The sequence below is a fragment of the Lingula anatina genome, chromosome 3 (genome assembly GCF_051362555.1).
Source record: "Lingula anatina isolate TDL-2025a chromosome 3, LinAna3.0, whole genome shotgun sequence".
NCBI classification, from domain to species: domain Eukaryota; kingdom Metazoa; phylum Brachiopoda; class Lingulata; order Lingulida; family Lingulidae; genus Lingula; species Lingula anatina.
Window position 1 is genome coordinate 22,949,386 of NC_141769.1, and position 22,314 is coordinate 22,971,699.

General features: G+C 37.7%; 3 protein-coding genes across 6 annotated transcripts; all 3 read left to right on the top strand.

The window, feature by feature from the left end:
* The first annotated feature begins 68 nt into the window (after positions 1-68).
* On the top strand, positions 69-6,117 carry LOC106180513 (uridine-cytidine kinase 2-B-like). The gene is made up of 7 exons (XM_013564521.2): positions 69-229; positions 1,242-1,401; positions 1,907-2,003; positions 3,333-3,478; positions 4,090-4,187; positions 4,523-4,571; positions 4,923-6,117. The coding sequence occupies exons 1-7, from the start codon at positions 110-112 to the stop codon at positions 5,051-5,053; spliced, it is 801 nt and encodes a 266-aa protein (XP_013419975.1). The 5' UTR covers positions 69-109; the 3' UTR covers positions 5,054-6,117.
* Positions 6,118-6,343: 226 nt separating this feature from the next.
* Positions 6,344-12,117, top strand: LOC106180517 (uncharacterized). The gene is made up of 6 exons (XM_087007492.1): positions 6,344-6,676; positions 7,665-9,180; positions 9,544-9,998; positions 10,470-10,655; positions 10,817-11,034; positions 11,288-12,117. Exons 2-6 carry the CDS (start codon positions 7,707-7,709, stop codon positions 11,355-11,357), a joined length of 2,403 nt encoding a protein of 800 aa, XP_086863618.1. The 5' UTR covers positions 6,344-6,676; positions 7,665-7,706; the 3' UTR covers positions 11,358-12,117.
* Positions 12,118-14,843: 2,726 nt separating this feature from the next.
* LOC106179902 (uncharacterized) lies at positions 14,844-20,438 on the top strand. 4 transcript variants are annotated; one of them, XR_015333532.1, is made up of 7 exons: positions 14,848-16,401; positions 16,783-17,208; positions 17,417-17,541; positions 17,746-17,931; positions 18,149-18,366; positions 18,544-18,719; positions 19,518-20,438. XR_015333532.1 is itself a non-coding variant. In XM_087009341.1 (6 exons), exons 1-6 carry the CDS (start codon positions 15,324-15,326, stop codon positions 19,585-19,587), a joined length of 2,103 nt encoding a protein of 700 aa, XP_086865467.1. In that variant the 5' UTR covers positions 14,848-15,323; the 3' UTR covers positions 19,588-20,438. The 4 variants fall into 4 exon arrangements, 3 of the variants coding, with proteins under 3 accessions (XP_086865468.1, XP_086865467.1, XP_086865466.1); XM_087009341.1 differs by lacking the exon at positions 18,544-18,719; XM_087009340.1 differs by lacking the exon at positions 19,518-20,438 and having other exon boundaries at positions 18,544-19,383.
* Positions 20,439-22,314: the final 1,876 nt, after the last annotated feature.

The following is a 22,314-nucleotide window of genomic DNA, read 5'->3' on the forward strand; positions in this document are numbered from 1 at the left end:
TTCTCGATCTCAAATGTATTATAGATGTCTCTAAAGTATATCTAAATTTCAATTTTAATCCGTCAATAAAACGATCAACTAAACATAGTGTGCCGCGCGAGCGAACAGTATGGCTGCCCTGAGTGCGGGCGACGCACTTGTCATGACTAGGTTTCTCCGATTCAATGGTTACACGGACATCCCAAGGCCTTTTTTGATCGGAGTCGCAGGTGGAACTGCTTCAGGAAAAGTATGGTTTATATCCAGCTTTATTAAACCTTGCACTAACGAAAAGTTAGAGAAAGAAGATCCCTAATTTTTTCACTCATTCATTCATTTTCGTTGACTTACTTGTACATACTTGTATAGGGTTCTCACATGCTAGAGATTTGAAATTTGGCATTTAGATAACCAAACATCTGAGTATGGATGCTATTATAATTTTGAGCTGTCTCAGTCAGATCAAAATGTATTGATGTTTTACTGACTTTATATTTTGTTAGATTTCTCATTTTAATATACAAACATATAACTGAGGTATGTCACTTGATTTAGAACCCTTAAATATTGCCACAGACGCTTTGAATGCAAGAGACAATAATATAGGAGCTGAGCATGAAGATACTGCTTAACATTTGGTTCTGGGATCTTTTGAAGCACAGTACAGTACACCTGACATGGGTAGATTGAAGAAATATTTGGTGGCAAATCCTTGTAGTATAAAACAATACAATGTGATACTATACTGTACTTTGCTTTGCAAACACAAAAGAACTTGACTAAACATTGGCTTAACAGGAGAACAAGAGAGGGTGACAAAAAAAAATCCCTTCCCCCTCGAAAAAAAAAAAAAATTAAGAATGTTTCATTTTAGCCATTCCTGGCTAGATCTTCACACCATCTACCTTGCAACAAGTAGAGATAATAGCTGATAATAGCTGATCTTAATTGTGCATCAGTGCAGGTCAGTTTCCCATGCATTAGTTGAGAAGCGGCATGGCGTAGCATGCAGTGAAAAAACTTGTAGAAATCTGATACTCATGGGACACTGTTTGTAAATATAGGCCCAGAGGTCTGTAGTGGTTATTTATTGCTAGAGTATTAATCATTGGCACCATTGCCCATCTTCGTCATTATCTCTGTATTTAAATTTTTTTTTTAGTAAGTTGAGTAATCCTCTCTGTTATCCATTACTGTATATGTTAAATGAAAAAAAAAATTATAGATTTAACTTTGACTCTTTTTCTCTATTATATTTTCAGACCTCAGTATGTCAAAAAATAGTTGAAAAGCTTGGCCAGGCTAATGTTGAACGGAATCAAAGGCAGGTGATCACAATAAGTCAGGAATGTTTCTACAGAAACCTCACACAGGCAGAGAAAGACCTGGCAGTCCAAGGAAAATTCAATTTTGATCACCCAGGTATCATTAGTTGTGCATTTTAATATCAGATTTTAAAGGAAAGGATGTAATATTTCTTGGCCTTAGTGTAGAGAGTTCTGAGGAGTGGAGAAAAGCCTGGAGAAAAAAAAAAGATCAGTTTTAATTTTTTAATCACTTGGATACAAGACTTGGGGCTGTAAACAGTGTTTAGTTTTGCTGTTTATTTAAAGGGACCAGAATGTACAGAAGATTAATTTTGCTTGCTTTTATTACCTTGTGTTTTGTATAATGTAATGTAAAACAGAACAGAACACAATCTTGATTGGTAAGGAGGGAGAAAAGGCTATAAATATCTTAATAATATCATATCACTCATGCTCATATCATTCCTTTCTTAGCAAGTATTATATTTTACACCTTTTTCAAAACATATGTTGATTGATAAAAACACTTCAAATTAATTTTCATTCTTTGGTATATAAATAATGCCTATTTATTACTTAAATTTTATTCTAAATTTAAAGTATTCATTTTATGCTTTCAGAGGCATTTGACTTTGATTTAATGCTGAAAACACTACAGGACATCAAGGAGAGAAAGCCAGTCAAACTGCCAGCTTATGATTATGCCACTAATGCCAGGTACAGAGTTAATATTTGAATTCATTTTCATGCAACATACTGTTAGACATACTGTTTTCATTGGGTACATTTTGTTTAGTTTTTTAGTTTAATATAATGTCAAATAGAATCAACCTGGGGTATCGCTAACACTTGCCAATTTAGCCAAATGCTAAAACTGACTTAAATTGACTAAAGAAAAAGGGCTTGATTTGACATGTTTTAGCCAAATTATAATTATTTTGATAACTAATTGACAAAAATGTGGTGATTTGGCTAAGTGAAAAAAATTGCTAGCTCTACCCCAGTCAACGTTTGTTAGAATAAATTCAATTTAAAAACGCAGCACAAATAACAGCATCACTACCAAATAACAATATTATTAAGCATATTTTGTATATGTGTAGTACACATCTCATATATTTGAGAGTGACATTAATTACCACTGCAAAAGAAGCAGACACTATATTTGATTCCCACAATTTTTGTGACAACAGTACAAGATCATGTTATCCAGCCTAGCGCTAGTAATTTCCACTATCTCCTCCTAGACCATTAGAGTGAGAAAGTTTGGGAATTGATAAACCTGTCATCAGGGACTTGCATGGGCACTTCAAAATTTTAGTACAAGTGGAAGTTGGGCTGTTCCTGGTTGGGGGTGGAGTTGATTCGTAATTCTGTTCACATTGTAATTTGTACTATTTCCTCCTAGATCAATAAAGTGAGGAAGTTTAAACTTTGGGTATTGATAGTCTTGTCAAGAGGGATGTGCATAAGTACTTCAGAATTTTAATATAAGAGGGTTGGGCTGATCCTGGGGGTGGATGGCTCTAATTTTCTGCATTGTAAAGTAGACCTAAACCATTACAGCGAGGGAATTCAAACTTTTGGAATTGATAAACCTGTCATCATAGATGTGGATGTGCCAGTCCAAACTTAGATGTGTATGGGGGTGGATAATTCTTGTTTTTTTATGAGGCAATTTAACATGGATATTTTTATGCTGTTATCTTATGAACTTCAAGATTATTTGCAGTAATTATATATAAAGGACCCAGGCATTGTCTTAGATATCGAGGGAACGGGGACCTGAGGGTGAGCTACTCTTTACAATTTTGGGAAGTGCAACAATATGCCATGGCTACCCATCAACACCATCCAACTTCTGGTTGTTTTCATGAAATTTTTGAAATCTTAGTTTGCCTTGGTAAATACATACAGAGACAGTTGTAAAAGCTTGATAGCTTTTAACATAAAAAGAATGACCCATTTAGAACCCCACTTTAATTTCTAACAGTAATAGTTTATTTAATGAAGTGTTGTATTTCAGCTTCCTTTGTCTTGTTTCAGAAAGGAGACAGAATGGATTGTTGTGTACCCAGCAGATGTCGTGTTATTTGAAGGCATTTTAGTATTTTATTGTAAACAAATCAGAGAGATGTTTGACATGAAGCTATTTGTGGACACAGATCCAGACACGCGGCTTTCACGTAGAGGTGGGTTACAAAAGTTAATGTCATTGGTCCTATTCAGAATGTGAAGATCTGAGTGCTAACTGGCCATGGCATAAATATGGCGGACCCTAAAATGAAGACCGCTTAAACCTGTAATGGTCTGTCCGCCTCTCACACACCTTCCCACGTGTTCCCTGCAGGGGCACATCAATTCAATATCAACTCCAATTGACCAGAGGCGTGGGGAGGCATGTGAGAGGTGGAGAGATCATTATAGGATTAAGCGGTCTTCCTTTCATGTAGGGTCCGCCATATTTGAGCGTTGGACCAGTTGATACTCAGATCTTCTATTCTGAATGGCCCCATTGTTTTAAGTATGCAAAGGTTATTTCTTTCAAAACTTATTTCTTTTTTGCACAAAGTGGCTTTCAGTAAAAGCACACTGGGTGCAGTATTCAAGAAATCTTTGTATAATTTGGAAATTGTTCTAGGAAATGAATTTTCTGATTGTCATTTGATACCTTGCCTTTTGGTTATTTGACAATAGGACCACAGTTAAAATTAGTCAGGTACAGGTACTTAGCTCTTATCTTTAGATTGAATTGTATTATAGGGCGAAAATATGATAATAAAATTGTACCCTTATATTCTAGTTCTGAGAGATACCATAGAACTTGGCCGAGACTTAGAGAAAGTTCTCAGCACTTACATTGTCTTTGTGAAGCCAGCATTTGAAGAGTTCTGTTTACCAGTAGGTATAATTTTCTTCAATTGATCATGTAGTTCAAACTTCTTATATTGAAACATTATTTTTTTAGATTTTTTCATTTTAGTTTCTCATCAAAAATATAGACTGGGACTGTGTGCTAAAATGGATAAAATTCTAAAAATGTTAGTTAAAAACTTGTTTAGTTTTGTCAAATGTTGTCAGTCAATGTATATTTTTTAACTGAAAGCTGTGAGTTGATCATTTACCTTTTCTTTTATGTTTAAGTACTCAAAATGCATACATAAATTTTTCTTGCTGAAAAAATACTTTGTCTAAAAAACATACTACAATATTTTTACCATTTTCGTTTATTTTAGACAAAAAAGTATGCTGATATTATTATACCAAGAGGTGCAGATAACTTAGGTATGAACATACATATTACCGGTACAGGCTTAAAAAGTTTTTTGAAACATTTGTAATTGATTAGACAGGAATAAAAAAACACTGCTTAGACAGGAATAAAAAAACACTGCTTTTGATTATAATTGAAAAACGGTGGTGCTCATTTTGTCCATTTTACAAAAAAAAAAAAGTGTAAAATAATCATTTTAAAGATTTTAAATGCATGTTATAAGTATGACATGGCATTTTTAAATTGGATGCAAACAGCAATTACAAACTGCCATTTCCACAGACTGCTTTATTGCCTTAACAGTTTTTGCTCTAATATCTTAATATTTATCATAATTTTTCACAATGTTTTTTTCATTTCAGTTGCTATTGACCTTATAGTGCAGCACATACAGGATATATTACACCCTAATCCAGAGGCCCACCAGCGCGCAGAGCGTGTGCAAAGGACTAGACATAACTCGGAGTCTGGGGTGGTGGCCAGGCCACATTGAGGCAATAATGTGGACATGGGATGAACTTGGTTTAACAAATTCGAACATGACATTACTAAATGTATGGGCTCCTGTGGGCATTTAAAAGTGTCAACACAAGGTTGTTTTGTTTTTGATACATGAAAATTAGAAGGAAGTTAACAAGATGAATTTGCCTAAATTTGTTCAACAAAATGGTGAAAACAGACCTGTGCCAAAACGTGTCCAAAATGTGGTTTCTCCAGTATTACAAAATCTCTCCTGAGGTTTCAGAATTGTGTTAAATAACTGAATCATGGTGGGAAATTTGACAATGAAATGCAGGGAGTTTGAAAACCGGTCCATGGCTGTGTGTCTATAAATATTTCCATCTGTACAAAGTGAAACCCGGAATGAATCTCATAAAAGTATTTTTGTTGAAATATTTATGTACATCACTCCATTACTCTATCAGAAGTGCTGTGTGGAAAAGTTAAAAAACAAGGAAATTATTAATGTTAATCTGTATACAGAATCAGAGGTCAGTGTATTAACCCCCCTCCTCCCACTTTTCAAAGTTATTTCAGCTGGAAAACTTTCCCCTTTAGCACAGATTCTGCCCTGAATCTGACTATTTTGTTGTTGCACTTGTAAACATGGATAAATTAAAGCTATTCATATTTATGCTTGTTTTTATGAATGCACGACTGGTGCACAAAATAAAAAGGCAGCTAATAATTGAAAAAGCAAATGTGGAGGCATTCAATGCCCATATTGTAAAGAATTTCAATTTTGGGTAAATTTGTGCATTGTAAAGTGTCATGCTGCGGTCACAAGTTACTGTCATTCACTTAGTGCAGCATTTATTTATTTATTGCTAATTATAATTCTGTTAGACAATATTATATAATCTGGAAGACATGGCAGTAAAAATACAAGAACGTCACTTAAGTGGTGAAAGAAGAAAATTTCCTATCATCACCTACAATAATTTGATAGAGATGGAAAGTTGTTACACTTGATCAGTCATACACCTTTTATATGAAGTTAGAGTTTTAAAGTGTTAATATTAGTAGTGATTTTGTTACTTTTATGTAATTTTTAAATTACCATGCAGTATGCACATGTACCATAAGATATGAAAATTAAGGATAATTAAATAGTATTTAAATAAATTAAAAGAATAAAATTATAACCATCAACCGTTACTTTTAGCTGACTTTCTCACGTTGCTTTCAGTCAGCACATTTCACATAAATTCAACAATCATTCACCAGTGACGAAGACTAAAAATATAGAAGTCAATTCTTGCCCAATATGGACCCTTTAAAGTGTTTTTAAAAAACTTAACGATGATGTTTTATTTGATCTCATGATATTGTAAAAATTGATTTCTTGTGTTGTTATCAAATCAGCAATTTTTTTAATGTAAAAATTTTCTAGCACATTGCTGAAGTTCACGAGACCAGCCCCCATGTTTGGTTTAGCACTGCGAGTAGTGACATCTATAGGTCGTGCCAGTAAAGGGGAATCCCCGAGACCAGTGCACCGAGACGGAATTGCGGGCGTAAAACAGCTCGATTTGACAGGCTTAAACCTTGCTAACGAAAACATATCGACAAACTTGATTGCCAACGAAGGAGATCAAAGTCGATAAATCAAATGGTAAGTCACATGCGGAGTAACTGGGGATCATTCCGTTAATCAAGCCAAGGACAGAATCTATATTTTGGGTCCTAGATCAAGCCGAGAGAACGCCAGATATGAAACTACTTTCGGTTTCGATTGGGTTGTAAAACTTCTAATGGGAGACGTTCTTTACTTATTGTTGTCATCCACATGGTCTGGTTTTATGATATTTTATGAACTTTGGTGTCATCAAGTTGACATATAAACCCGAGTTAAACCGTTTGAACTGTTAATTTCTCTCCCAATGCCGGGATACATGCACATTGGCATCGCGTGACAAGGGTATCGCGTGGCATCAAGACTCTTAGAGCATCAACTCGCTTCCATGGTGTGTAGAAAAATAACATTCAATAAAATAACTATATGTGTGCACTAACATATCTGCTCTAATAAGATGTTTATAGCATGTAGAAGGATGCAATTACCTGTAAAAACTTTCAATTTTTCCCAATGCTCCTCTACAGTAGCCTACTGTATGAAGGTGCATCTCGCCCTCTGAACCCTCTTTTATTTATTTATTTTGAGAAGGCGATTTAAGAGCAGAAAAGCAACAGCGTTAATTAAATTTTTCATGGAGTTAGTTGTCATTTTCGCCAACTCACCAAGCCATTACTGAATGTAGATTTTTATTTGAAAAAAAAAAGATACGGTTGGAAAAATCCCATTTCCTCAAAATAAGGGTTTGTCACGCTTGTTATCCAAGACTGCATTCCCACAGATTTTAGATCGATCTATCCCCGTGGGGAGTCTCACTAGATTGGTGTCAGCTTAACCGGCTTAAATGTCTGTCCCGCCTACTAAAAGCTGTAAGGGGGTAATTAACTATAGTGCGCGCTCGGCTGACAGCAATTTAGCATGAACCCCCAGGGAGTTAGGTCGATCCAGATGGATCGATCTAAATATGTGGGAATACAGTCCAAGTTATTCATTTTGCCTGGTCTAAAAGAACAAAATTTTATTTCAGAATTGTATCCTGATATATACTGCATGCACACTACAATGAGGTATGCCTCCGAAGAAAAAGAGAGGGGCTAAAAGCCAAGGAAAATCGCATAATGAACAGACACTGGCAAATTTTTCTTCAGATGAGGACGAAAATACCGACCACGACACCTTACAGAGAAAACCGCCTGGACGTATTCTTAAATTTGGATCATATTTTGTATCCTCAGCTACAATCTTTGTCGGCTATATAGGTATTCCACTCACAGCCATATACACAAAATTGTTAGCTCTACAACGTTTTGAGCGTGACATGTGTTTAAATATTTGGAGAAGAATAACAGGTCCATGTGGGAAACGAAACCAGGCGGCTTCACAAAATTCCAGTCAACCGTGTCTATCTCCACCAGTGAGTTCTGGTAGAGGCAAAACACCAGCAAAGAGTTCCTCTTATTCACGGCGGCAAGACAAAGGGAGAAAAAAGCAGAAATCTCCACCACTCGATCAGTCAGGTCCACCAGGGAGCGAACATCATACGCCTTCTAAGAATAACTTTCTACCATCGCCACGAGGAGGGTCTCGGCACAAAGAGTCAGGAGCGTTTGCAAGAGGCCCGACATACGATCTTGACAACAAATATGAAACAGTCGACCGCCAGCAAGAGAAAACGTTAACAGTACCTGAGATCGACCTTGATTACATGAGAAAAACTTTCCCGGGAGAGATTACCAAAATCGAAAACGACTGGGGTGTCAAATTCGTTGTCATCGATGGACAACTTTTTGCACAGACGACTGAAACTGAGGAAGCAGCAGTAAAATATCACCGGAAGAATGAAGCACTAGAGGATTTTACGACCTTATATCAAAAAGAAATGTACATGACAAATATCAGGCATGCCACGTTAAAAGATAAAAGCGGACGCCTATCCTTTAGGATATCCAAAAAGTACAAGCGTGTCTGTGTTCGGCCGACCAAAAATAGCAGTGAAGTAGAAGTTGTGGGCCCGGAAGATCAGGTATGCGAAGTTGAGAGGGAATTTGGAGATTCTGACCGTCAAGTGGATCGTCAGGGTCCGTCCGTTCGAGAAGTTGAACCACATTCAGTCGAACTATCTTCAATTTCGTCTAGAGATTCAACTGGAAGACAAGAAGCATTCCATTACACTTTTCCCACTGGCACAAAACTGACGATCAAAGTTGCGGATATTACCAAGGAAAACACAGATGCCATTGTCAATGCAGCAAATGAGCACCTTCGTCACGGAGGAGGCGTGGCTGCGGCTATCTCGCGAGCGGCAGGGCGAAGTTTTCAAAAAGACTCGGAAGATGCCATTCGCCAGCACGGTCCCATACCTCTTGGTGGAGTGGTAACAACACGTGCTGGAGATCTTCCCTGCAGTTACGTTATTCACGTGGTCGGGCCGACCGTAAAGACCCCTAACTACCAGCTGGAGCTCCAAAGTGCAGTGGGAAATGTGCTAGATGAGTGCCGCCGCCTGAAAGTTTCAACTGTTGCAATGCCTGCTATCAGCACAGGTTAGTATACTGTGATAGCATAGGCCTGCTATATTTCCAGGTGCACGGGACAAATTAATTGTCGCGCAATACTCCATTTTAAGCACTTAGATCGTGTCTTCTCCTCAATGTCTAATATCAGTTCTGCCTTTTTAGCCATTAGCCGCTGTATCAAAATGTATGTATGTTTGTTTTTTAATTTCGTTTTTTTTAGCTTTGGCTTAGATTGAATAAATTGAAAATATTATATGTGAAATTGAAAAAATTGCCTAAGATGAATAAATGGTAACCTGGAATATTTAGCTAATGGGACCTTAATTTGTAATAGTTACAAAAACTTACTATGTTTAGTTGTTATCACATTTATTTATTTTGCTTTTCCAGGAATATTTGGAGTCCCAAAACATGAGGGCGCACTGTCTATGGTGCGGGCAATACAGGACAAACTTCGTGGAAAATCACTCAGCCTTAGAGAAATCAGAGTAGTTGATAAAGATTATAGGACAATCGTCGCCTTTGCTGAAGTGTTCAGGAGAGAGTTACAAACCATGGGTAACTACTACCTGGACCACGAGGAAAACAACGCAAGTTTCCTTAAAGAGAGAAGGTCCAAAAAGCATTCACATTCGGGTGCGACCGTGGGCAGTGTGGTGACCGATGGCTATAATAAAGAGAGAACATCATCAGTACAACGACCCCCAGAACATCCCTTAGACCATCATGGCGGTCCCAGTCAGGTTACAGTGCAGATAGAGGCGGAGGATGACAATTGCCCGATATGTATGGACACCTTCACTCGGAAAGCAACACTGGACCGTTGCAGACATAGCTTTTGCGAGGTGAGGCACGTAAAACCATGATGTTATTCTACGGGTTAATATGATCCTTACTGTTTACTTTTTCTCCCTGTTCCTGTTATGTACCCTTGTCTTCTATATCGTACAGTGGTGCAAATTAAAGTAATACTGAGTTATTTTTATATATGTTACTTTCCCCAGGAATTTTGGACCCTCTACCGGAGAGTTTCTTTCGCTAAATTTCTATAGGTATCTTTCTGGCTGATCACTAGCTGTTCACATATCCGTTTGTCAGATGCATATGAAGATTTTTGCACAGCAACACGTCATCACGCAGGCCTCTGGCAGAGAGAGTTAAGGAATTTTGTAAGGCAGAAGCGATCAGTAGATCAACCAAACGATTAAAAACACTTCCTTGGCAGTGAAAGTTGAACATTTTGTATTCATATGTAATCAACACTCGAAAAAAGACACTTCTTAACTTAAAAGCATTTTAATGTTATAACATTCCAGGAATGCCTAGACAGGGCACTTGCTGTACAAAACAAGTGTCCGATCTGTGGAGATCTGCTGGGGGAGCAGCGAGGGAACCAACCCAACGGGTATATAGACTTTAGCTTCGACCAGGAGTCTTTGCCAGGCTACGAGGGCTACAAGACAATCGTTATCTACATTAAATTTCCCGACGGGATTCAACAGGTACTCATAGTAAAGCGGTTCAATGCGACAATAATATTCCGACGGCGCTTTTGCTGGTGGCTACCAGATGATAACGCTGTAGAGTGTAGACATAATGGACACGTTACAAACAAAGCGCAGCAATGCTGTCTTGAGTTGCAATTATTATTATTATTTTCTAGGAGGATCACCCCCATCCAGGTTATCCATACAAAGGCACCAGGCGTACGGCTTTCTTACCTGATACCGCTGAGGGCCGTGAAGTCAAAGAGCTTTTAAGGAGGGCATTCGCTGCCAAACTCCTGTTCACTGTGGGTCGGTCTGTCACCACTGGGAAAGACGACACCGTGGTGTGGAATGATGTGCACTTTAAGACGAATCGTACTGGAGGACCACAGAGGTTTGTTCATGTTTGTAGTTGAACTTTTTTGATAATTCCCAGTTTACTCCAAGAGTCTGAGTCTGAGTCTTTTTTAAATTTTATTTACACGAACTTAATCTTACCATTTAGACAGGCCATTAAAACTTAGACCCTTCAGAAATGATCAACTGTCTGAAATGAATGGCAATCAGGGATTACTTTAGTTTCTCTAACTCGTAGATCGCCGTGTCTTATCGTATATTGTATTAATTTTACTATGTTTACTATTTAGGTATGGTTATCCAGACCCAACTTATTTGTCAAGAGTAAAAGAAGAGCTGGCTGCTAAGGGTATAAAGTAACGGAAAAGTCCAAAGTACGCATCTTCAGGGCAGATACTAACTTTAATTCACTTATTGTCTAAAACTTCTTGCACGAAATGGACAATGGTTAAATGTATTATGTGTGTGACGAACAGAAGTTGAGAGAAAATATTTGGACTGGCTTCGGCTGTGTTCATAATGAACCTGTGCATTTAAAGTTTTTTTTGTTTTGATTATTGATTGTTGTTGATTAAAGTAAAATCTGTTAAAGTTACCCCCACCCACCCCCGTCAATTCCATGAGCTGCTTATCTTGCAATTGTATGTTTTTATCTCTAAACTAATGTTCAATATTCCAAAGGCATAGACGACATTTCGTCCTGTTTCTAAATATATATTGCAATTTCAACTGACAACTGTTTAAATATGTTACATTAAAACGTTTTAACTAAATACGTTGTGAAATAGATAATTATTAGCAAATTGAGATACTGGTAGAAGGAAGTGAACTGTGCATCATGGGAGTTGTACTTCGTAAGTTGTGCTACATTAAACATATCAATTAAACTTTAAGTTCCTTAGTAATATATATAATTTTTGCCAATACATGGTATCCAAATTGAAATAGACAAACGTAAACTGCTATGAAGCACTGCAACCAGTAATTTTATTAGGTGCATTTTGTAAATTCTGCGTCGTCTTTATCAATTATGTTTAATGTGTTATGTCGTAGATGTTATTATATCGTGTGAAATACTGATCAATAGCGAAATTAACAAATAGTACAATCTATTACAGCATATTTTTTGTTTGTTTTGTATATTAGGCGTGTACTAGAGAGAAAGAGAGAGAGAGAGAAAGGGAGGGGGGCTTTCAGGAAAAACAAAACTTCGACAAAGGAAGCGAGACACATGACTACTAAGGCTTCGTTCACATGCATTGTCTATTTTCTAATTTCTATTTTCTATTTGCGCTATCTTATGATCACGGTCTGTGGCCTGAATATCCCGCCGCGTAATTACTGGCAGCGCGAGCCAGTTACTTATAGCTAAGATCTAATAAACAGTTTATTAGATCTTAGCTTATAGTAACTTATATAACTGGCTCGCGCTGCCAGTAATTACGCCGCGGGATATTCAGGCCACAGACCGTGATCATAAGACATACCGAAAATAGAAAATAGAATTTAGAAAATAGACATTGCATGTGAACGAAGCCTAAGACCTCGGTCCATGACACTGTATATTTTAAAGCCTTATCTAAATACACAGTTGGTTTAAAGAAGAGGACACAGGGCCTATTACCTTTTTCTCTGCTTCCTGAAAACTGATGTGATTAAGAAAGAAAAGAAAAAGAAAAGTACCGGGGGAGGGAAGTATTTACTTTTGTTTCTTTTTCCCCAATTTCTGTAAATGAACATTTTTGTCCATGTTCTTCCAACGTATTTTCTATAGGTGGTAGGCAAGTCTTGAAGACAAGTGTCAGGAGGACGGGAGGGAGCCTCACAACAATTAAAAAGGGGGCGCAATTTGCGAGCACTTTATTCATAAAACGTCCAAACAGAAAACGAATGGAAAAAAAACTGGACTAAATCTACAATCTCAGCCCTGCATGTCGCTGGTTTTATGTTGTACATGGAACCCAATACGACTCTTCGAGTTATCTTTTTAACAAAAATCAAGTAAAAAAGTACATGGCATAAAATTAGAAAATGACCATTAGGTGACGTTCAGGTAGAGCTCTGTGCAAGGCCTACTACTGTTTTTTTTTATGTACAGTAAACCATTACAAAATTACAAACAAATGTACCTCCTTGGCGGAGTTAATAGAAATCAATTTTCTATTTCTAGAGTCCCTCTCGTAATGGAAGACTGACGAATTTCAATCGTGACCGCTAAAATTTGAAATTTTAAATTTAGACACGAGTTTACATATTGGACTTATCTCAGCGGTTTTGGATGAGGGTAAAAATTGCTGATAAAGGGAAAGCTGCTGAATTTTCCAAAATTTCTCTTTATAAAGGTCTAATGCGTACTGCATGCTCTTAGCTTAATTTTTCAAAAATTGTTTAGTAGTTGAAAGAGAGTGAAATAATTTCATTTGCTGGGCTCAAACTGATGACTGAGGTACTCAAAAATTTAAAATTCAAATTGACATTAGGGAAATTATTAACTTATCAATGTGATCTTGACCATTTATCATTTCATTGTATAAAAGAATTAGTTCACTCACAAGACCAAAAGATTGAGGTTACTTTTATATCTTTATAAATTTTACAATTTCTCTTTAGGGCATAAAGGATTTTAATCTTTAAAATGTACAAAAAGACACGAATAAAATTTCACTATCGCTAAAATATTTGAGTAAACTTTTATAACCCCAAAATGACCTTTTGAGCTCATCACTTTTGTCTTGCAATAAAAAAGTCAAAACAAGCTTTTAAGTGATTTTTCTGCACTAGTGATTTTCCATAAAACTCACATTATTCATATTATTTATATTAGAATACCTTGCTGCATTCCCAAAGAATACCGCATACAGTACCTTTGCCGCGGAAATTGACGTCGGCCTATCACGGTACCTACGATCTTACGATCTTTTTAAATTAAAATTCGAAGTCCAACCGCTTACTAAAGAACAATATGCCAATAGCGAGAATTCTATACGGATTATACCACAGCATTTCCTCTGTTGACTATTTCCCAGGCAAAACTTCGACTCCCACTACTAATACTACTAAGGGTGTTAAAAATATATTTAACTTACGGTGAAACTACTTTTTTTTTCCTTTCCAAGAGATGTCAAATGCTGAAGGAAATATTGAGGAAGAAATTGAGACACAAGTTAGTTATCGTCAAATGCCTAACATAAATAAGTCTAGAATTTTATATGCTCAATCGGTTGAAACTAAAACATCCGTATCCTTACCGTCTGGCATCCACTCCCTGGTCACCGAGAACTGATGAAGAAGTGACATCTCTTTCATGAGTGTTAGTCCAATTAAATTCATGGGGGAAGGCAGAAGGATGGAGTTGGCGCCCTTTTTATTTGACACTCACCATTTTCTAACAGAGGATCTTTATTTACAAGTTACTGAAATGTGTACATAAGAAGCATTTATATTCAAATTCTTTCAAAATGCCCCAGCAGTAAAATTAAACCCAGATTACTGGCTTTGAGCAGTTTTTATTGTTTTAGATGTAACACCCTGGTTATTTATTTATTTATTTATTTATTTATTTATTTATTTTTTTTTTGTGTGAAAAACGAACCAGTGAGAAACAGTTTTATACTCATACGCGCCAGCTCTTGATTTTTTTTTTACTTTCACATACTATGAATATGCAGGATTTTCTGAATCAAAAACAGCACAAACTTTACGCCTTCTTGTTCGTCTTTAACCAAGCGCCCTCTATACTGAATTCGGTTGGGGAATTCCCCAATGAATACACTGGACTAGGACAAACGCTCGCTTCATTTATTCTAGATAAATCTTCTAGACAGCTGTAAGTATTCCAAAGTAGGCCTATACATACTTGAAACGACAATGCCAGGCTATATATAGTAGAGATTTGTTTCAAGTTATCTCTGAAGCTCAAGATGCTGTAGACTTGGCACGGACATCTTCCCGGGCTTCTACCCTTGATCCCTGTTATGTTTTCATTAAGCAGTGCAAGATTTTCAGAAGCGTTTCAAGTTGGTGGTCCAGTGGATTGCTAATGCAAGTAGGGTTTTTAGAAAGCCAAGTACACTGTACCTTCCAGTATCACCACGCTGCACACGAAGACGTACTTTTTGTTTCTTGTGTGTCATGCAGAAAAACAAAGGGTGTCGATTTATAAATTCCATGGGAATTGAAAAAAAAAGAGATACATTTGTAATTGGTGTGTTGGAATATTTTATTTTCTTAACTAAGTTTATTCTTCGCTACTAGATCAATCAAAACTGAGCAAATTGTATATTTTATTGCTGGGGCGACTGCACAGAAAACTCATTCCGTCTCAACATGAATAGACGAACAACAATGCAAAACGAAAGTACACTTTCAATGAGATTTATGGAGTTTGAATACTTGCGAATCCGCCAGAAGGGGGCTGTTCGCGCTATTGAAGAAGAATGTACCGTAGTCCTCTTTTGGAATAGGGGAAGGGTGCATGCTGTTGGTAAAAGTAAACATGACAGTGACGATGGACTGGGCCGCTTGACAAACTTACGCGCCAGAGTGCACAGTAAACTTTCACATGTGATTTGCTCCGTCGAAAAACCTAGCACGTTGAACAAAATTAAAAAAGCATATTCGCAGGTTATAATAAGGCCTATTAAAAATTCACCAAGACATTTAGAAATCATTGGTGATAGAATCCACATGGATGCTATCGTTAAAAAGTTTCTCTCTTCGAGAAATTCAGCTTTAAAGACTTTAAAGCCTGATAAGCCTATAGGGTCGGCGTCAAAGCAATTTTCTGGTGAGGCCATTGCACTAAAAAATTACGAAAAGCAATCGTTGTCTCGGCAACCTAAAGCAATCAGCAAAGCACTATACAAAGCTACCAGCCCAACAGCAGCATACACACCGAGCTTACGGAAGACCGCCAGCAGCAGGCCGATACCTACCGAAGAGCCATCACCTCTATATAAGGCGATCAACAGATCGCTTATAATCAAAGAGACTGCACAAAATCAAACGAAAACATCTCCGTTTGTGTTTTACTTCAACAATGGTGCTGAACTAACATTTCATAGAGGAGATATCACCAAACAGCGAGTGGACTCTATCGTCAACGCGGCCAATGAAGAACTTCATCACAGCGGAGGAGTAGCCAAAGCTATCGCCGACGCCGCTGGGCCCAGCTTGAGAGAAGAATCCGCTGAACTGCGCCGAGCGTATGGTGGACGTATCCCCACTGGGAACGTAGTGACCACTGGAGCCGGCCGTCTACCTTGTCGTTATGTGCTCCATGCTGTGGGACCCCATGTGCGAATGCCTGGTTATAAAGACCTTCTGGAGGAAACTGTGAAAAATATCGTTGTTGAATGCGGTAACCTTCATCTTCACAGTGTCGCAATACCTGCCATCAGTACTGGTGAGTTGTCCCATATCAACTCCGTTTATCACTTATCGAATGAGTCGATTTCTTTATAAAAAATTCTCACTTTAGACTTTCACAAATTCAAATCGTTCGTTACGGTGCGGCGATTAAATCAACAAATGAGACCAATTTAAAAATGATGTTCTAATAAATTTATTAAATGTTAGGTGATGTTTTGCACAAAAATGAGGAAGAAATTATTTCATTTTTTCTTGTTTGCACGTGCCACTGATCCAAAATTACATCACATTTTGGGTTATTTTACACTAGATGGATTAAAAATTGTTTTAAAGTTTGTAAGTTGATTTTACTCTTTATTTGAATTAATTTTGGGTTTTGGTCAGCTCGAATTATATAAAGAACTATCTGTCGCAGGCATTTATGGCGTCCCGAAACACGAGGGGGCAGCGGCAATGAAGCGAGCCCTGAAAAGGAAAGTCGAACAAGAACGGAACACACTTCGACAAATCCGAATGGTTGACACTGGTCAAGAAACAATCTCTATCTATAGCAAAATATTCGAGCAGGACGATGATTTCTCTGATGACATGAAAGTAAAGCAGTCAACGTTTGGAGGAGCAGAAGCAACGCCGCTGGGATGGCATGACAACGGCGCAGGCGCAGTAGGTTATGACACCTCCACGGCCAAATACAGTGCAAGGAAATATGACGATGAAGATTCTGGTGTTGTATATCAGCGTGGAGCTTTGTACCAAGCAGATGACGTATACAGTTCTCCTCTGTGCGATCCTACTGACCAGTTTGAGACGGCATCCCGTGAGACCCATGACACAGAGTCTGGTAATTTCTATCAATCCTTCGAAAGCGGTGCTTTTGATATAGTGCAATGTGTAATGGTTAACTCCACTACAAATGTACATAAAAAGTATAAGCAGTTCGCAGATCGACAGATCGCTTTCATTAATGTTTACTCATACATTGTAAGCAGACTAAAAATGAAATTATTCTATCATGATATGATGACAAAAACAAAATACGAACTTTTCAGCATACGATTGGGGTACTGATTTGTCTCCGTTTGAAGACCATGAAGACGAAGCTGTGTGCCCAATTTGCATGGATACATTTACAGAGAGACAAGATCTGAAACGATGTGGACACAGTTTTTGCAAGGTAGATATCAGATCTTAGTATAAAGTTTTACATCAATGGAAATGAAACTAAAATATTTATAAAATGTGACGATTGCTTCCATAGAACACAACGAACCACGTCACTATGACATTTTTTTAGATGAAGTGCATTAATTAGAGGGATTTTAATGTTATTGAGATAAACAGGTTTATACAGATCTTAAATCTGTACATCAAATTAAAGGAGTGCTTGTCCCGAGCCCTCAAGATCCAGAACAAGTGCCCGATCTGCGGTGATCTACTGGGCGAACAAAGAGGGAACCAACCAAAAGGAACCATGAGTGTCAGCTATGAACGCGAGTCTCTTCCAGGCTACGAGGGCTCAGACACGATTGTCATCGATTACGATTTTCCTTCGGGGAAGCAGAAGGTAACCGAATTCATTTCATTTTTGGTGCTTTTTTACTTGTGCAATTGCATTATATTCGACACAAGAAATGAATGAGCAAATTCAAAGGCAGTCAGATCTTGAACGAATTTTTGGTACTAATATGTACATTTGATAAGCGATTGTCGTGATGGAAAAAACAATGTTAGCATATGTAAGTTTCTTTACCTCATAACTTATAACTCTGTTCTACTGCCAGGAGGAGCATCCTAATCCAGGCGAGCCGTACAAAGGTACAAAACGCAGAGCGTTTCTGCCCAATAATGCAGAAGGCAGGGAGATTCTTAAACTATTAGACAGAGCCTTTAAGGCCAAGCTTCTATTCACCATCGGTCGGTCCGTCACGACCGGACAGGACAATGTCGTAGTGTGGAATGACGTGCACCAAAAAACTAGCCGCACGGGAGGGGTATCAAAGTAAGTTGAAATGATTTGTAATTATTTGTGCGGGTAAGCTTCTAGCTGTTCTGAAATGGATTCAGACAAAAATAATTCTGTGTTATCATTTAGTATGTTTTAGTCTGTGGATCATATCTGGGTTTGGTAAAGGTGTTGCTCTTGTTATTTAAATTTGACTCGACTCTCTACTGCCAGGTGCTATGTGCTACCCAAAGTACACAAACAATCCATTAATCATATCGACCGCAGACGACCGTCAACATCATTAATTAGGTGACAGCATAAGTAGACTTCCAGGCCCTACAGTCCTCCATGATACTGGCAAGCTCATTTATATGCTCCAAGCCAGTGTCCTCAAGGAGAACCTGGACGTAAGTTTTGATTCGTGTGCTCAATGAGCCATGTGTGGGTACCTAGAGCAGAAATCTATTTGCTGCTGCTTCTGTGTGACGATAAAAAATAACCTCTCCTGGTATTTCATCTGCCCCATAGCTCTTTCCATTTTTAAGCTGATCTTTAGCTCCCCTCAATTTTTCTTCACCAAAGCTATCTGTTCGAATTGGAAGCTCATCAAAGGTTTGTTGAATCTCTTCGTCTTCAGCAGAAACTACTGGTGGATTTCCTAGGAGATTTTCAAAGGTTTTGTGCCAGTTGTCAAGTCTCTCCTGTTGAGATGTGCCTTTTACTTGACACTCATTTGCTCTTTTTCTACCTGTAATGTTGTTAATGGTTTTCCATGCTGAAGAGATATTGTCTCCTTTACTCTCGTGTTTAATTTCATCCATATTCTTCTGAATATAGTCTTGGTTGGCTTCTAAATATGCTATGGCCAGGTTTGCCTCTGCTGATTGTAGTCTTTCACTTGTTTGTTGATTGCAGAGTAAGTTGTGAACTTCTGTGGCCTTTACTTCTGTAGCTCTGTTCTCAATTCAAACTCTATCATCCTCACTAGCAAGAAGTACACAATGCCATGATAAAGAACACTGCTTTTCAGCAAAATCAAGTTTAATCCATTTATTTGTGAAGCATCTAAAATACTTGGAAAATGTAATAATTAATGAATATCACAAGCATGTTCGCATGTGTTAGCAATTATGGATACATTTTAGAAACTAACGCTGAAATAATATCGTCTTCATTACTTCTAGATGTGTTAATTTTTGTTGTAGGTATGGATACCCTGACCCAACGTACTTTTCACGGGTAAAGGAGGAGTTGGCAGCCAAAGGAATTAAATAACAACTTACAGTTTGGATGGAGTGCCTAAGCTTATCCGTGGTTACTGTATAACATTTAATACTTTATTAAAACGCTGCAACGCAACTTATCTTCGTTCAGTCTTTTGCGTCTTAATTAAATAGCACATGTCGGCATATGTGCATTCCAAGGCCTTCGTCTTCTATTCCTCGATTATTGTTTAACATATCATCCATTTGAAAAGAGCCTGGAAATCACCTCGAGACTTACTCAAAATAATTCATTTTCTAATTGCGAAGCATTATAACTGGTAGTAACTATACGTAACAGCAATTAAAGCTGTTCTGGCCTCGACAAATTGCGACCGCACACAAACATAACGATCTAGCTTTATTTGCAATGGCAGTTGCACCCCATGCTCTCTGGAGGCCTTTGCAATAGCAACACAATTTTTGCGTAGACGGAAGCACCGCCTTGAACTCTACTAATGATAGATCGCGGCATAAAATGACGACGCCACGTCACGCATAATGATGTAGTTAATAAAGAGATTATTTAAATTTATGGTAATGTCACAATTACAATACTGATATTTGAACAAATAAATGTCAAACAAAATATTATTTGTAACTTATTGAAGTTGTAAGACATTTAATTATTGCAAACAATATCGCCACTCAATAAGCGAAGCATGTTATTGTGAACTGATACTATTACTGATACATTGCACTGCATAATAACAAACAATGAGGAAGTTGGCGGTGTGACTGAATGCTGTGTCTCTTGCATGTGTAGATTGTGAAAAAGGCTTAACTTATGATTATTTTAAAACTATTGTTAAAACAATACACAGTTGAATTTAATCAGAAAATTTCAGTGAATAAATGATTTTTTTTTAATTTTTAAAACGTGATTTCATAAAAAAATCATCAGTGTAATTTTTTCTCTTTGATGAAAAAATAACCTGTATAAAGAGCATTCTTCACGTGAAAATCCCCATGAAAAAACACAATAATCAGGTTTTTGAGACGCCGAGAACTCATGGTTTCAGTTTAATCCTTTCTATCAAATACCGAGTGACGCAATTTTTCATAAGCTTCAAATTTTTGTTACAAGCTATTATGACTAACAACCAAAACTTGTCATCATGATTAATAACACTAGAGACACTGTAAACGATGAATTACGCATACGCACAGGCAATTGCGTCGGGGTGACTCGTCGCAAATAATAGCCTGGAAACAAGAGATGATACTCGCGGGATAATACACTGTCACCAGAACACTTCGAGCGTCTGCGAAAGCTGTTCAAAGCATACAACGCAAAAGGGTGACAGTGTATCATTTCACATGCATACCAAAAAAATACTGTTATTTCATCCTAAAACACCCCTAAAACCGAATGAAGTGTTCCTGCTATCTAGAGATCGCTAGAGATGTTATATTGAATAAACTCGTCCACGTCCGCTGACAACCTTTTGCTAAATTCTTACGTTATGATTGACTAATTTGGTCAAATGTGTTAAATACTTGTTGTTGAAGGCCAATTCAACTCGCTTGAACAGTATTCAATCAACCGTCGACACTGCCATGTACGACTCGACTTGGCCACACCTAGCTGGGACTGCTGCGGAACAAAGGCCCCAAGGCGAAACCTTTACTTTTCAGTGACATTTCTGATGAAGAAGGAGTGTCGGACTGGAAACAAAAGTCAAATTCAGGCAAATATATTTTAAAAGTCCAAGGGGAAATAGATGTACTTTTTTAATATTTCTGACGACGAGACAGTTTCGGAATATAATAAAAGTCACACGGATCTTTGTTACAAGTCCACGGGAGTAATAGGCCTACTTCTACTTTTCATTGATATTTCTGACGACGAGGCTGTTCCAGAACATAATCAAAGTCAGACGGATGTTTATTACAAGTTAACAGGAGTAATAATTCTACATTTCACTGATAATTCTGACGACGAAGCATCACATCTCTCGTCTTGGTATGTACTGCGTAAATTGCAAATTGCGACGTCTTCGAGTTATCGAGCCTTAAACGCTAAAAGTTTAGTTGGCATAGGCCTACTGCTGTCATTAATGCACTAGTAAGATTATTCAAATTGACGAAATCGTCAAATTTAGAAAATTGGAAAATAAATATTTAGCCTATGCATAACGACTACAAGCTATGGGCCTATCCACCGCGCAAAGTTCACTCTAGACTTGGACATAATAACGTTATTACAAAACATCTTAGTGCAATGTCGGTCAACCGTCGGAAGAAGCTCCTATTTTGGCTCCACCCCGTAACAACCTCATGAGATGCACCTTGGTACTCTGTAAAGAGTAGGAGGCTACGCTGCAGCGCAGTCATTATCAGGTCAAATCCGTACAACTTCCAATTTCTTTTATTGGTGCCAAGCTTTAAGTGGCATAGGCCGTAGTAATTAAGCTTTTCTACCAGAGAAAGAAGGAATTCGTATTTACACTAGGCCTAGACGAGTTTCTTTTATTAGACCACAGATATCTTTCTGTGCAAGAGTCTGCTCTTTGAATTACTATCCAACCCATTACGGATGCTATAAACGGAGTATAAAACACTGTGCACAGTGCATTTATTATCGGAATGAGGTCAAACTCTTTGTTTTGGGTTGGAATTTCTTTATTGGTCAGGTCAGACATTTATCTTATGTCTTCAGCGATGTCTTAGTAACTTATCAATCACTTCAAATTAGGTGAGATAGCCTAACGAGCACGGACGTCGTGTATTTAGGCCT